Source organism: Phacochoerus africanus, chromosome 16, assembly GCF_016906955.1.
Source record: "Phacochoerus africanus isolate WHEZ1 chromosome 16, ROS_Pafr_v1, whole genome shotgun sequence".
Classification (NCBI taxonomy): Eukaryota; Metazoa; Chordata; class Mammalia; order Artiodactyla; family Suidae; genus Phacochoerus; species Phacochoerus africanus.
In genome coordinates, this window is record NC_062559.1 from 2,456,327 (window position 1) to 2,470,037 (window position 13,711).

Below are 13,711 nucleotides of genomic sequence, written 5' to 3' on the forward strand. Positions count from 1 at the left end.
GAAACTGTAAGGTATTTTATTCACACATCTTCCAAGTTACAACACGGTTTAAGGCACATTTTCCAGCATGGACTCACACAAATGGTACACACAAGAATACATTGTTTCCAACTATGTCACAACTGTTCTTCACACATGTTCCTGAGAAAGCATCACAGTGATCAGAGCAACGTGAAAAACGGGGTGAGACAAGGCAGCACCACTTCCCGCAAATTGAGTGGAGTGTGTTTGGCAGAAAACATGCAGCAGACCAACCCCGAGGAAAGCAATCCGGTCCTCTCTCGCTTTCTGAACCCCCAACGCGCGCCCCCCTCGCCCCCAAACCGTGACAGCTCCAGACGCCGCCTCGAGCTTACGCCTAAGGTTAGCGAGCGGTAACAAGGTCAAGGCGGCCAGCACCTCCCGGGGAAGAAGAGGTGCTACTACTAACACTGAGCTCATGCAAAAGAGGTCCTGCAAAGGAGAGGGAGAGAAACAGACAAGGGTGAGTAGCCACGGGCGCGGCGCGGCCTCCGCGAAGCCACGGGATCCTGACGCCGCTCTTGCCAACCCAAGACCTGGAGGAACAAACGTTGAGTAAGACCTGTCAAAGCAAAGGTTAGGTGTGACCACGTCGTCGGACGAAGAGCCGCCGGCGCGGAGGCGGGAGGAGAGAAGGACCCCCGGGGAAAGGCGGCGTCGGGAGGTGTGGGCCCCCCGGGGTGGGGGCGGGGGGGCAGCAGGACCCGCGGACGAGGCCCAGACCCGCAGCAGCAAGCAGCAGATGAGACTCGGAACCCAGCAAAGAGAACCAGCTCAAAAATGGGAGGAGGAAAAAAAAAAAATCAGATTCCGGGCTGTGTCGCTGGTGAACCTGAAAACCAAACAGCGGAATTAAAGCCTGAGAGTGAACATCCTCACAGAGGAAAGACAGTCGGGATCCCATGCCTGTGAAAAGCAAAGCTGAGTTATAGAGAGAAACGACCGCGCTCTTCGGCCCAGAGCACAAACACGTGTCGCTTTAAACGTGACTCCCTCGCTCTACGACAGCGCTGCAGAGGGCGCGCGGTTTAAACAGCCCTTTGAAAACGCCCCTAAAAGGAAAAGAGTTTAAAAGAAAATCATGCTAGAAGAAGGTCAGGAGGGCTGCTTTCTAGAGGCTACCAAATTACTAAACACAGGCTACGTGAGAACCGTACATCCGCGCGTCCACTCGGTGGACAATGTTAAAATGCAAGGCCGTGAGGCTTCTTTTTCAAAGGCCTGTATTTTTCCACATACCTTTCAAAATTAGTAAAACAAAACACAACGTGGAGACCTTTTTACACTCCAGTTACCTAGAAGTAAAAGGAAGAAGCAACGTCTCACCAAAAAATACCTGTCCTACCTGCCCGTGTTAACTAATTAGAAGATTTCCTACCAAACGTGGCAGAGTCAAGATTATTTCTACACATTCTCTGGAAAGGGAAGGTCACGGGTGCAAAGCCGGTGACCCTTTCCCACCAGAAGGCATACCTGGGATCCAATATGAATCAGGGGCTTTTGTCTGGTTCCGGGATACAAAACCATGGGTACTTTGAACGAGGAAAATTAAACAGGTTGCAAAAAACCTTACACGAAATCCTTAGGATTTAAGAGTAAGTCAAGGCTAACTGCCTTGGGAGAGTTCATATTTATGAATGTCCAAAACAACACGTCATTCACAAGTTTTAAAAACAGTGGAAAAGGTTCAGGGAATGCTCATTAAATACAATGAAACAGCTCAACTTTCCCTCTGATATAAACTTCCTCCATGGGGGCGCGGGGGGGGGGGTGGTCTCCTGCTCCTATTTTGTAAATCACTCACCCCCCGCCCCCGTTGATGCCCTCCTAGGATACTGTCACTTAAAAACCTGTAAAGAATCAATGGTACCCTCCAAGCGCCCTGCACCCCCAAAGAAAGAAAAAGGTGCGGGGGAGGGGGGTGCAGCGCACAGGACAGGGCGGCTCTACCTGATCAAGGGGAGGAAGGGGAGGAAGGGGAGTCGGGGGCCCTCCCACTCTGCAGTCCGGCAGAGCCAGACCGGCCTCGGCCACTGGCTGGACAGGTGGGAGGCGAGCGGGCCCAAGGGCAGTGACAGGCACAGGACCCCTACCAACCTGACTGTCCCCACAGGGTCCCTGTCAGTCAATGGTCCACAAGCACACTGAGCTTACCTTCGTTTAAACAAGCAAATTTCAAAAACAAAAAAACAACAACAAAAAAAACCAAACAGAACAAAACAAAAACCATAAGCGAAAAGAAAAACCAAAACCAAAAACCACAACCAAAACAAACCAGAGGTGACAGGTTCTCCAAACCCAGCTGGCCTCAGGCCTCATCCACCCTCCAAAGAGCCGGCCAGGCCTCCCCTGGGCCAAGAGCCAGGCGGTCCAGGAGCCCGAGGCGATGCCCTCCGCCAGGGCGTCCAGACACCTACCGAGAGCAGCGCGTGCCCGCCGGCCCGCCCGCTTCCCGACTGGACGGCTGGCCCTCTTACAGGCCGGCGTGTGAGCAGAGGCTGGCTGCTGACACGTGTCCCCACCCCCTCCTTCCTGCCTCTCGCCCCCCACGCCCCTCCTCCTGGCCCGTTACTCAACACACCCTCTCCCAGCCTCCAGTTTGCATAATGAAGCAACATGCTTTTAGAAAAAAAAGACCCCCTGGGTGCAGGACCGAAGCCCTGTCACAATGCAGAAACAGAACCAAGCACAAACAACTGTTTTTCCAGGACCTTTACAAATCGTGCGAAGACCCAAATCAGAAACGGTGGTGATGGAGCCCTCCCCACCGCCGCCCCCAGCCCCAGCCCCAGCCCCAGCCCTGGGGAGCAGGGCACAGGCACCTCCTGAGGACGCCACTTGTCCACCAAGGGAAGGGGGACCCCTCGACATTTCCTCCGGGAAGAAGAGCCGCCATTTCCCCTTCGGAAGACTGGTAGTAAGGATGTAACAACGTGGCCAGACCGACAGCAATGCGAGATTAGGCTCAGGTAAAGCATCTAAGTGAACTTCTATTACAGCATCAAGTCAGAACAAGATAATGCAAAAGAAACGCAGCTCAGCTCCACACAAGTGCCTGCCGCGCTGCCTCGGTGAGAAACGCTGCTATTTCCTGGCTTCTTGAACTTGTGGACAAATAATACACAGATCAGGATAAATGTATTGACTTACTACCATCTTTATAAAAATCGAATATACACACAAACACATCAACAATTATGGAACTGTATCCATTAAACTTTGATAAGACAACACAAAAGAACTAACAAATAGCTAAGATGTTGTTGAATTGAAAGCATTTCCAATAACATTTTAATTTTCCAAGGTCCGTATTTACATAGTATGTTGAATGCTTCTGCATCTCATTTTAAATGCATGATAAATAAGAACAAAGATAATGGTTGCAACAGATCTTCCAAGAGGGTTCAGCTTACGGTGGCCGGATTTCCCGCGAGAAGCGCACCGAAAATAGAAGTAACACTACTTTCTAATTCTGCTTCTTTCCTTGTCCAGTTTCTCTCAAGGAAACTAAGCCTTCGTTCCCGGCTGGCTGGCACCGAGTGTGCCCGTGCCCAGAGCCGTGTGCACTAGGGGTGACTGTGGGGGCCTTTCTAACCGGGGCCTCACACAAAGGGCTCAGCTCGACTCCACCTGACCTATGGCCTCTCGAGAACATTCCATCCGGAAAAGCTGGCTGTGCATGCACGCAGACATCACACACACACACAAACACACATACGCACGCACGCGCGCCCTGGGCTCCCACGCCAACAGCAGGCCCTCAAGGAGCCTCGAGGGCTGCCTTGAACACTGGGCCCAAACGGGATGCGTTTCTTATCACTGACTCGAGAACCGTGCACCTAAGTGGCTACTTTTCAGAGACAACCTGCAGGTGTGTGGTTTCAAGGCCACAGCACACTCCGACGACTTCAGAAACTGCTAAACACTGGTGAGACTCACTGCGCTGCATCACCAAGTCCTGGGGCTACGACAAGCCCAGCTCGGGGAAGCGGCCTGGGTTTCCCCTCGCCCAGCTTGCCATACCCCAGCTCGGCGTTTCAACGCAGCTCACTGGGGACTGAGCCAAAGACACTGCACTCCGAACTCTGTAAACGCACCAGTACCTACGGGTGAAGACGCCCGGGCCGGGCTGGCCACACCACCACCTCCCGAGGGTCAGGCGGGGGTGGGGGGCGTTCTGGAACACGGTGGCCAGGCCCCGCGGTGGGAGGGGTTCTATCGCGTTCTATGAGCGCCTAGTGGTCCTCGGAACCGACAGCTTCTAAAGAGCAGCCGCCATAACTGCCGTCACCTCCCAGACTTAGCCTTGCTCACGGGCCCCTCTGGGCTCAACACTACACAGTCTCAGGGTCTGAAATCCTCTCCTCTGGTTCCTGTAACTCAGTCTGAAAAAAACAACAGAAAATGGCAACTGTGAACATAACACACAGGCGCCCGTGACGCGGGTCCCAGCTCCCACTAGAAGCCGCGACAGAGAGCGCCCTGCTTCAGGGCCTTGCTGCTCCTGCCTGGGCCCGGCTGGGCCGCCAGAGGCAGGGTGTGGGCCAGACTTCCCTGCCCCTTAGTTGCAGGAAGAAAGCCGACAGGAAGTCTCAGGTATAAAAGACAGCTAAAAAATCTGCGTACGCCCAGCAGCATTGGTTCAAATAGCTCAGGCCGTTAGAATAAATCCAAGAAAATGAAACTCCATCATGAGCAGAAATACAGTAAGGCACTTTTGTCAACGTTTGCAGAACGGATCTGACCACAGACGACTGCATGGGGAGGGAGCGTCTCACCTGAGGGTGGGCAGAGCCCCCGGGGCAGGCTCCCCGCCGCCCTGACATCACACGCCGTGTGAGCGACCAGGGCCCGCGTCCCCCTGCTCTCGGGGTCCAGTGAAGGACGGTGCAGCCTCTGCTCAAAAGGCCTTCAAAAGAGGAAGTTAATCACAGCAACAACAGCCAGGTTCGCAAGAATGGGACAGACGTGACAGAGCCGAGGACACCAATATGCCACTTGGGGCTGCATTTAAAAAGAGGAAATACCAAATGGGTCTGTTACACTTGGCGCTGTCCCTGCGCCTCGCCCAGGACGTGCCGTGGGGAGGGCCCCGCGCGAGGGTGTGACCCCTGCTCTGCCTGGGGGCGCCCCGGAGCCCACCGGCCCTGGCCTTCCTCGGGAGAGCGGGACGGGGCGGTCCCTTTGCACCTAGAAGTACACAGTTGGCGCTTTAGACTACTTACAAGAAGCAGAATCTGCCACACAACTGGCACCGCTCCCAACCACCCTCAACCCTGCTCTCCAGGATACGCGACTGTCCGTCATAAGCCCCGCATTTTCATCTACGTTTTGGCAAGAGCCTTTTGAGGGCTTCCTGAGAAGACAACGCAAGTGGGGCTGGTTGAGAGGATGCTTGCCTAGCCAGCACTGAAGATAAGTGCAACCATTATCAAATGTTCTCTGCGTGGGAACACTGAGAGCGTGGGACGTCCCTGTCCTCTCCTCAATCTAAGTCACTGTAGTCGGTCACACAGTAAGGTCACGAAGAACAGTGTCTACATGCATCGTAAGCACTTGGAAAACAAAAGGAGCGGAAACTGTAGTTCTTGGTGGTGACACAGCATGTGGAGCGTCTAACACCTGCTCCGGTCGGCCCGGCCCTGAGTCCAGCTCTTCTGGAACCAACACTGGGCCGTCGGCTGCTCCGGACAACAGCCACGCAGGACTGTGGACGGAGCCTGAGCTCGCGGGGACTCTGCGCCCGCAGCCCCCGCGAGGAAATCCCACAGCACGTGCAGCGTCGCGGTCAGCCTCTCCTGCTGGAAGTCACTCAACGATCAAGGCCACGTTTATGTGGGACAAGTCTATCATGTGCCTGCAGAAACGCAAACAGATGGGAGGTTACGGCAACCGTGCGCGTCCGCAGAAGCAACCCACAGAAGGGCGGGCCCTGGCCAGCGCCAACTCCCCTCCGCAGACACGCAGCCAACAGAGAAGGTGGCCTTGACGCCGAGGGCGACCGCCGGAGTCGCAGGGAGGGGACGTCCCCTCTCTGCACTGGTGCGTCTCCATAATGACAGGCAAAGCCCAGCACGTGGTCCCAGAGGCCGCCCGCCTCCCCCCTCCGCCCTGTAACACCAGGAATCCCCAGCTACCTGTGGAACTTCTGCTGGAACGCTAACGCATGGGCTGGTTCCTTGAACTTGGCTATGGCTTTCCGCTGCTGGGGGAGCATCTGTAAACTCTAGAGGAAGACAACAGAGAAATCCGTTAGTGTCCTGTGACCGTGTGCATCAGCGCCCATTCACACATCAGACTGAATACGAAACGGAGCCCAGGCCGATCCTCAGACTCTAAACAGACAAGTTCTGTCTCCCTGGCGATTTTTCTTACCTACCAATCAAGACAATCCATCCCAAAGCAACACTTCAACAGTCACTGCCCAGCAGCACTGACCTCCACCGAGCCCGGTGGTAAGCCCTCCCCTTACCCGGCCCTCAGCCGGCTACCTGCTCTGGGAGGCTCGGCGGCAGGCCCCCTCCGAGAGCTCCCTTCTGGTCGGGGGTCTTCCTGTCAGGCGATTTTCCACAGGCCCTCGCTACACTTTTAAAAAGAGCAGAACTCATCATACAGGGGGAGACCGCCCGCCGTTCAGGGCCGGGCCAATCTCCTAACTGCCACCGGGGCAGATGAAGATGTCCACACATGTCGCTGGGCAGGGTGAGGGGCAGCGGTGCCCATGGCAGCCGTTGGCACACGCTGGTCCCATTTTATGAGTACTAAGTGGCACCTTGAATCTTCAGGAGCTGAGACAAGCCCATCAAGACAGACCCGTCCAGGGAAGGCCTCAGGCAGGACGGCGCTCACACCAGCCTCGCGTGGCCCTGAGGAGGAGGAGGGCGGCTCGTGCTGCCCCAGGGCCGGGGGCTGCAGGACCCTCGGAGCGAGGAGGGGAGGCTTGGGGGAGAGCTCGGCATTCCCAGCCCCTCTCACTTCTCCAGACCCTGGCCCTTCTCAGGCACTCTGGAGACGCACCAAGGGGGCCAGGGGGGGTCTCCTGGCCTCGGGGGCATGGCCTGAGGCGGCAGCACAGGACAGGGTGGTGGGGACCGCTTCCCGCACCCGGGCTCCCGTCCAGTAAAGTGTGACAGCCAGAAAAGGTAACTCCTGGGACCATGCGACCCTATCAAAGGGTTTATACATGTGGCTCTTCCACTTTACAGCACGCGGAGGCTCCCCGGGCCAGGGGTCAAGTCAGATCCCTAAACGCCGGCCTACACCACAGCCACAGCAACGCCGGATCCGAGCCACGTCTGCAACCTACACCACAGCCCTCATCAACGCCAGGTCCTTAACGCGCTGAGCGAGACCAGGGATCGAACCTGTGTCCTCATGGATACTAGTCGGGTTCATTACAGCCGAGCCACGACTCCCAAGTGCTCCCCATTTTAATAAACCAAACTTCAATGAGGACATATGAGTAGGAGAGATCTAAAAAAAATACCCACTTTCTAAAATCTCGCTTTTCAGTGTTTACGGAGAAATAAGCAGTTTCATGTCTCTAGACCCCACAGCGCTGTTTACACAGACCGCCCCCCCCCCCCCCCCGAGGGGCAGTGGCAGAGTGTTGGGTGCCTCACCAACCGGGCCAGGCCCGGGCCCGGGCCCGCAGGCGGCACCTGGCAGCAGTGAGCCCTGGCCTCCCGGTTTCCTGAAACCAGTTTACCAGATTTAGCCTCTCTTCTCGGACTGAAAACCGGAACCAGAGGGTCTTCCTGATGCTCTCGCTTCTCACTAGGTTATCGGACAAGTGAAGCTCAGCAACTTGGTGGTGAACTCACCCCTCCTGGCTACCCTGCCGACACCCGGCTGTTCTGGCCCTGAAACCGCACCGCTGCTCCTGGACGGAGACCTGCTTTCCCTTCTGAGCTGCCAGCCCAGCTCACGCGACCACTCGGGGCCTTCGTCCTGGAGGGTCTCCGGTTGTTCGGGCAGGAAACGCCTGCCCTCCTGTTTGCAGGCGAGGCCAGAGGAGACGTGGAGGAGAGCCGGCATCCCAGCCCGGGCACAGCCGGTGCACGGCGGCAGGGCGCCCCCTCGCGGCCCGCTCTCCTCGGACGTGCTTTTCTTCCTCTGCTGTGCTTAAGGGCCCAGGGCGCGGGCAAGGCACCCAACAAGCCTGCGACGGTCTCAGGCCGACTGCTGCCAGCACGGTGGCAGCCCTCAGGGCAAGAATCAGAAGAACTTACCCAAACTGACTGCTCAACCGGAACAGACAAGAAAAATGCATCTATGAGGGCATCACCACCCTCAGGGCTTGGCGGCTTAAGGATCTGGCTTGGTCGCTGCTGTGGCACAAGTTCGATCCCGGCCTGGGAACTTTCTCATGCCATGGGCACAGCCAAAGAAAACAAAGCAGAACCAAATAATTCCCCACATTCCTCAATTCGCAGATGGAATCTGGATTTTGAAAATGGTACACTCTTCCTTTGAGAAAAAGCACGTCTAGACGTTATCTCCTCTGGCTGATCTCACAATGAGGAAGGAGGGCCCTCTGAGGCCTCCTATCAGTGCTGCCAGCAACATGCAGACACAGGCTAAGGTGCCCTTGCCCAGGGCCCAGACGTCTCGCTTCTCAGAGACAAGACATCTGCAGACAACTTCTGAGAGTGCCGCGCGACTCTAAGCAGCAAATAGGAGCTAAAACACTCCTGCAGGTGGCAGCTCCCTGCGTTTCTATTCCACGACCGCATTCAGGACCACCTGACCCGGCTGCCACAGACACCGCGTTCACAGGAGAAGGGCTGGGACAGCCCACAACTGCGGGCGGACGGCCGTGCTGCCGAGAAGCTCGGTCTCGTCTCCCTCCTTCGAAAAGTGCCTCCTCTTCCCACAAAGAAAAGGAGCATGTGTGAGCGTCCGTGCACACACGCGTAAGAGTGTGTTACGGGGAGTCTGAAATAACGCTGCAGTCCTGAAAAATCACTCGAACCCCATCCCACCCCCACCAGGTGCTCCCAACACCTTCAGGAATCAACCTAAAGCCAAGATGTCTAAACACGCGGGAGAGTGCTCAGAGCCCCTTTCTACATCATCAGAATGCACTGTCCCAGACCCTGCCCAGACCCGAGCAGATCCCGGGGGCAGGTGCAGGCTGGGAGCCACGGAAGCACCCACACGAGGTGCCCCCCGTCAGGCGAGGGCCCGTGGGCCCCTGGGCAGCAGCCAGACTTCCCCCACCAACCTCTTCTCTCTGGCCTTGCCGTTGCTGCTCGGGAACCGCACGGGGCCCTCCCTCTGGAGGCGGAGCAGCAACGCCAGCACTCCTCCCGCACCTGCTCACGTTTATACCCATCCGCGCAGCGCATGTGTCTTTGGGGACAGCAATTCTGCGTTTTCCTGAACCGCGGGGCTGGGCTGCCTCGCGCCCACGGCGTAGGCGTAAGCGTGGCTCTCTCTGCTCTGAGGGCCTGCCTCTCCCAGGCTGCATCGGTGTCTCGTACAGACCTCCTGCAGACAGACAGACAGACAGACAGACACACACACACACACACACACACACGCTTCAAAGACCGCCTGTGTTACCACACGGTCCCCCTGGAATCCTTTTTTCTTTGGGGCTTATTTACAACAGTGTTTTCCGAACTTTGTGTGGAGCCTCCAATGAACAGTTTTCCCCTTTACGGTTTCAGATCCCGTGGCCAGGCCTGCGTTTTCTTCAAGTTGCTGGCATCAGCTGTAGGAAAGCCTACGTCTGACTGCGCCTCGTGTTTTCCTTCCTGAACGTCCTGAACTTGAAGGTGACTGAAGGGCTTTCACTGACACCCCAGTCAGCAAGGACCAGGCGCAAGGAAAACAAAGCTTCTCATCAGTCTACCTGACCTTCACAGAAGGTCAGACGCTCTCACGAGACCCGACCCTACACACCTGCTCAAAGGGGCTCCCCCCTTCCCTGGGCCACCCAGGAAGCCCCCGGGATGATGGCTTGCAAGTGCCCGGTCCCTGCCAGAACTTCAGCTCTGGGAAGCTGGCAGACTGGGTGGGTCCCAGAGGACCTCCTAGGCCCCCCGCAGCCCTCCCAAGGGACCCCTGTTTGCCTCAACTGCAGGCCGAGGCCTTGGCGTTTCTTTCCCAGCCCCTTCCTTCCAGGTGAGGCCAGGGAACACGAGAACTACCCTTCAGCGGGTCCTGAGAGGCGAATAGAACGCCAGACTCGCCTGCCCACAAGGCGCAGCACACTCACACTCACGCCAGAGCCTCCTCTCAAAGCCTGGCTCCCGCTGCTGCACCCCTGCGTCCCTTCCAGAAGGAGCCTTGGGCCACTCCCTTCACTGGGGCTCGTGCGGCGAACCCGGGCATCAGTGGTCACTGCTGCCCATGGCCGGCGCCCGCCTCTGCATTCGAGGGACAGTTACAACACGGAAACCACTCCTTGTTAAGCCATGGCCTTTCATTTCTTTATAGGGTAACAATTCCTTCTTCACAACAGCTTCAGGCAAAAGCCCACCAACAGGGCCATCAAGATCACTAAGCAAAGGGGTTCAGAAGATGTAACTACCTCACTAGCTAACCCTGAGAGTTAACTGGGCTTCGGTCTTTCAGAAGGCGCAGGAGGCCAGGGCCGCTCCCAGGACAGCACCAGGAGAGCCGCAGCAGAAGTCAGCCTCCCCTTCCCTGAGAGCAGGACCCCTCCGTCCTGGGGGAAACCGTCTTTCCACCCCCCTCCAGGCGACTGGGCGCGAGTGCCTGGTGGGCCAGTCCTCCTGCGCCCTCTCACCTGAAACCCCACCACGCTGGGATGCTTCCTGGGTCCCTTCTGGCTAGACCTCGGTTACACTTCCTACAAAATCCTGCCATTCCTCCTTATTCTGTCAATGAATCTACAGAGCAAAGTCTTTAACAGGCACCCTGCGGAGAGGCTTCGGAGCTGGAGGGGCCAGCACAGCCACCTGGGAGCGAGCGGTGCTGCCATGGCTGACAGCGCAGGGACGGGGCCTTCCTCACCTGGACAGCACCACCTGCTATTACACAGAGTGAACACAAGGTGGTGCCACAGCCCGGCCCACACAGAGGCTCAAACCAGCAGCCCAGCCCTTTCAAGTGTATTTATAGTGAAACCATAATGAACTCTTGCTATAATATAAACAGCTTCTTTAAATGCACACTTATCAATTTCGTTCTTCAGCTATCTAATGCTAGCAGAAGCTTATCCTGTCAGTTTGTTTCAATTAAATGTTTAAATATAGAAACAGCATTTTGTGAATACAGTATTTGAAAATCTGTAGCCTTCCCTCCAAACCATCCCATGGGACAAGGACTGGCAGGAAACGAGCCCACTCTGCTCCTAAGGTGGACAACCGGTCCTACTAAGTGCTAATAAATTCACCCTCCGGGACTTTTTACAGGCGGCACTGGGACCTCACACTCCTCCGTTTTAAGGACACCTAACGTAACGCCAAACACACTACTCTCATTTTTCTCTTTCTAATTAAAACAAGCCCGTAAAAATCCAAGACTGAGAGTTCCCGTTGTGGCTCAGTGGTAATGAACCCGACTAGGATCCATGAAGGTGGGTTAGATCCCTGGCTTTGCTCAGTGGGTTAAGGATCCCACATGGCTGTGGCGTAGGCCAGCGGCTGTAGCTCCGATTCGACCTGTAGCCTGGGAACCTCCACAGGCCGCAGGTGAGCCCCTAAAAAGACCAAAAAATAAAAAACCCCACCCAGCATTTTGTTCAACTTTAACACAATCATCTAATCCTTGGTGGGGGGACGGGGGAGGGGGGGGTGGGCGCGGGGGATGAAGGGCAAGATGGCTCTCAAAACGCAGAAGCCCAAACTTCATTTTTAAGATGGATAAAACCAAGGTGAAGAGGCTCTAGCAAGTGGCTCCAAGCTAACTTCTGCAGCGTCGGCCTGAATCCCACCTGGTGCTGCACAAGGCAAGTGCTCGGCCATTCGCACTCGGGTCTTGAAAATGGAATCACACTCAATGGTGCGCAGGGGGACACAACGCCCAGACACCAGCAGGTCACACGTGGGACGCACAGCGCGACCGCTTCCCGCCCCGACAGACGCCCCGGGCTCCAGGCCTCCAACTCCAGACTCACGGCGGAGCTGTGACGTGGCCCCCACATCCTCAACCACCATTTGTTTGAGAGTCTTACCCTTGGCTCAGGATCCCCAATATTGTCCCATGTTCTCTCGTGCCGGCTCTGTCCGCGCATTCATCCGCACTAGGACTGACTGTCCGAGACCCCTCTGCCTGGACGTAAGCTTCACGCCTCAGACGACCGACAAGCTGCTCCTACTGCGGGGCGACCCGCTCCACTACAAACAGGAGCCTCGCGTTACGGCAGCTGGGCGAAGACTAACCCTGACCAACTCCCTGGGAATGAGCCCAGGAGGAGGGTCGGAGGAGTGGAACCTCCACGAAGAAACCGCCTGGGAAGGGCCTTCGTCTACACCTTCCTCTGGTCAACACGCAACAGGAGATGAAGACGCCACACACGCTGAAAATTACGGCTATCCACTTCCCTTCCTCCTGAAGCCGGAAGAGAGGCTTAAGAGAAAGCACTCTGTCCGCGTGATCCTCAGAAACCCCACACGCGGCGTCAACCGGGCTGCCAAAGAGCTCCTGCTTCAGGCACGGCCCCAGTGGGACAGAAGTGCACTGCTGCCGGCTGCGACTGGGCGCCAGCTGGCAGGAGAGGCGGGAGGTGGGGATGAGAGACACGCTGCTCCAGGGGCCCAGGCCACCCACTCCTCTGCTGGTTGGCCTCCAGAGTTCTGGAAGCCGGAGCGACCCGGGACTCCGGGGAAATTTTTGTTCACCACAGAACAGGAGACCCATCTGCAGTCAGCTCAGCAGAGGTCTTTACGCATTTAGAATGAGCCAGTTCTAAAACGAAGAGACCAAGATACAGCCCAAGTTATTTCGCATTTGTAAAGGCTAAAGCACGTTCCACAGGTGGGGAACATGTGAGGCTGTTCCTAGAAATTAAGGTCCAAAGGCGAAATACTTCAGTATTTCTCAACTGTCATACACGCGTGTGGTAGGACAAAAACACGGTATGTACAGATGCTTGTGAGAACCTTCGGATAATCTGAGGATTTCCAAGGATAGTTTGCTCAGCCGGAATAAACACCTCGAAAAGTTTCTGAGCTCCTGAAAATGTCCCAAGAATCTTAACTCTAAGACAAAAAAGCTCTGGTGTGACGTGTGCACAGAACCCAAGCTGTCCACCTTTCCTCTCACGCGTACGAAGACCGCCACGTGGCCCACCTGGATGGGTCCCACCGACACGAGCAGGCTCTTCAGCTGGGCGTCCGTCGTGGATGAAGAAAGCCCTTCGACAGACACGACGCAGGGCTGAGGCTTGCACTCCACCACCCGCAAGTTCTGCTTGTTGGGCATCAGGCGTCCCCGGCCCACGGCGCCCGCCATTCCTCGGCCTCTCCCGTGCATGATGACCTGGCAACAACAAAAGCGGCCATTTAAGTTTTAAGCTCTAGGCTTTTGTCACAGCTGCCAAGATACAAACGTAAGCCGAGAAGTTAGAATCCATTACAAGAGACATGAGCTACAGGGCTTTTCCGTGGGTTTTATCCACCGTCAGAAAAGGATGTGCTGCCTAACCGAGACCCAGCAAACTGCCGTGGAAGAAAAGGAGGGGAGAGGACGCATCGTGGAGCCAAGCACCGTACCA

General features: G+C 56.2%; 1 protein-coding gene across 7 annotated transcripts in view; it reads right to left on the bottom strand.

Moving 5' to 3' along the window:
* The window catches only part of RBM33 (RNA binding motif protein 33), a 112,527-nt gene continuing 98,816 nt past the window's right edge, over positions 1-13,711 (bottom strand). For 6 of the 7 annotated variants that reach the window (XM_047763499.1, XM_047763495.1, XM_047763497.1 and 3 more), the window contains 3 exons: positions 13,288-13,476; positions 6,159-6,247; positions 1-5,878 (listed from right to left, as the gene is read on the bottom strand). In XM_047763499.1, coding sequence (XP_047619455.1) covers positions 5,830-5,878; positions 6,159-6,247; positions 13,288-13,476 — 327 coding nt within the window. In that variant the 3' untranslated portion in view covers positions 1-5,829. The remainder of the gene's footprint in view (positions 5,879-6,158; positions 6,248-13,287; positions 13,477-13,711) is intronic. The other variant, XM_047763498.1, reaches the window with a different exon arrangement.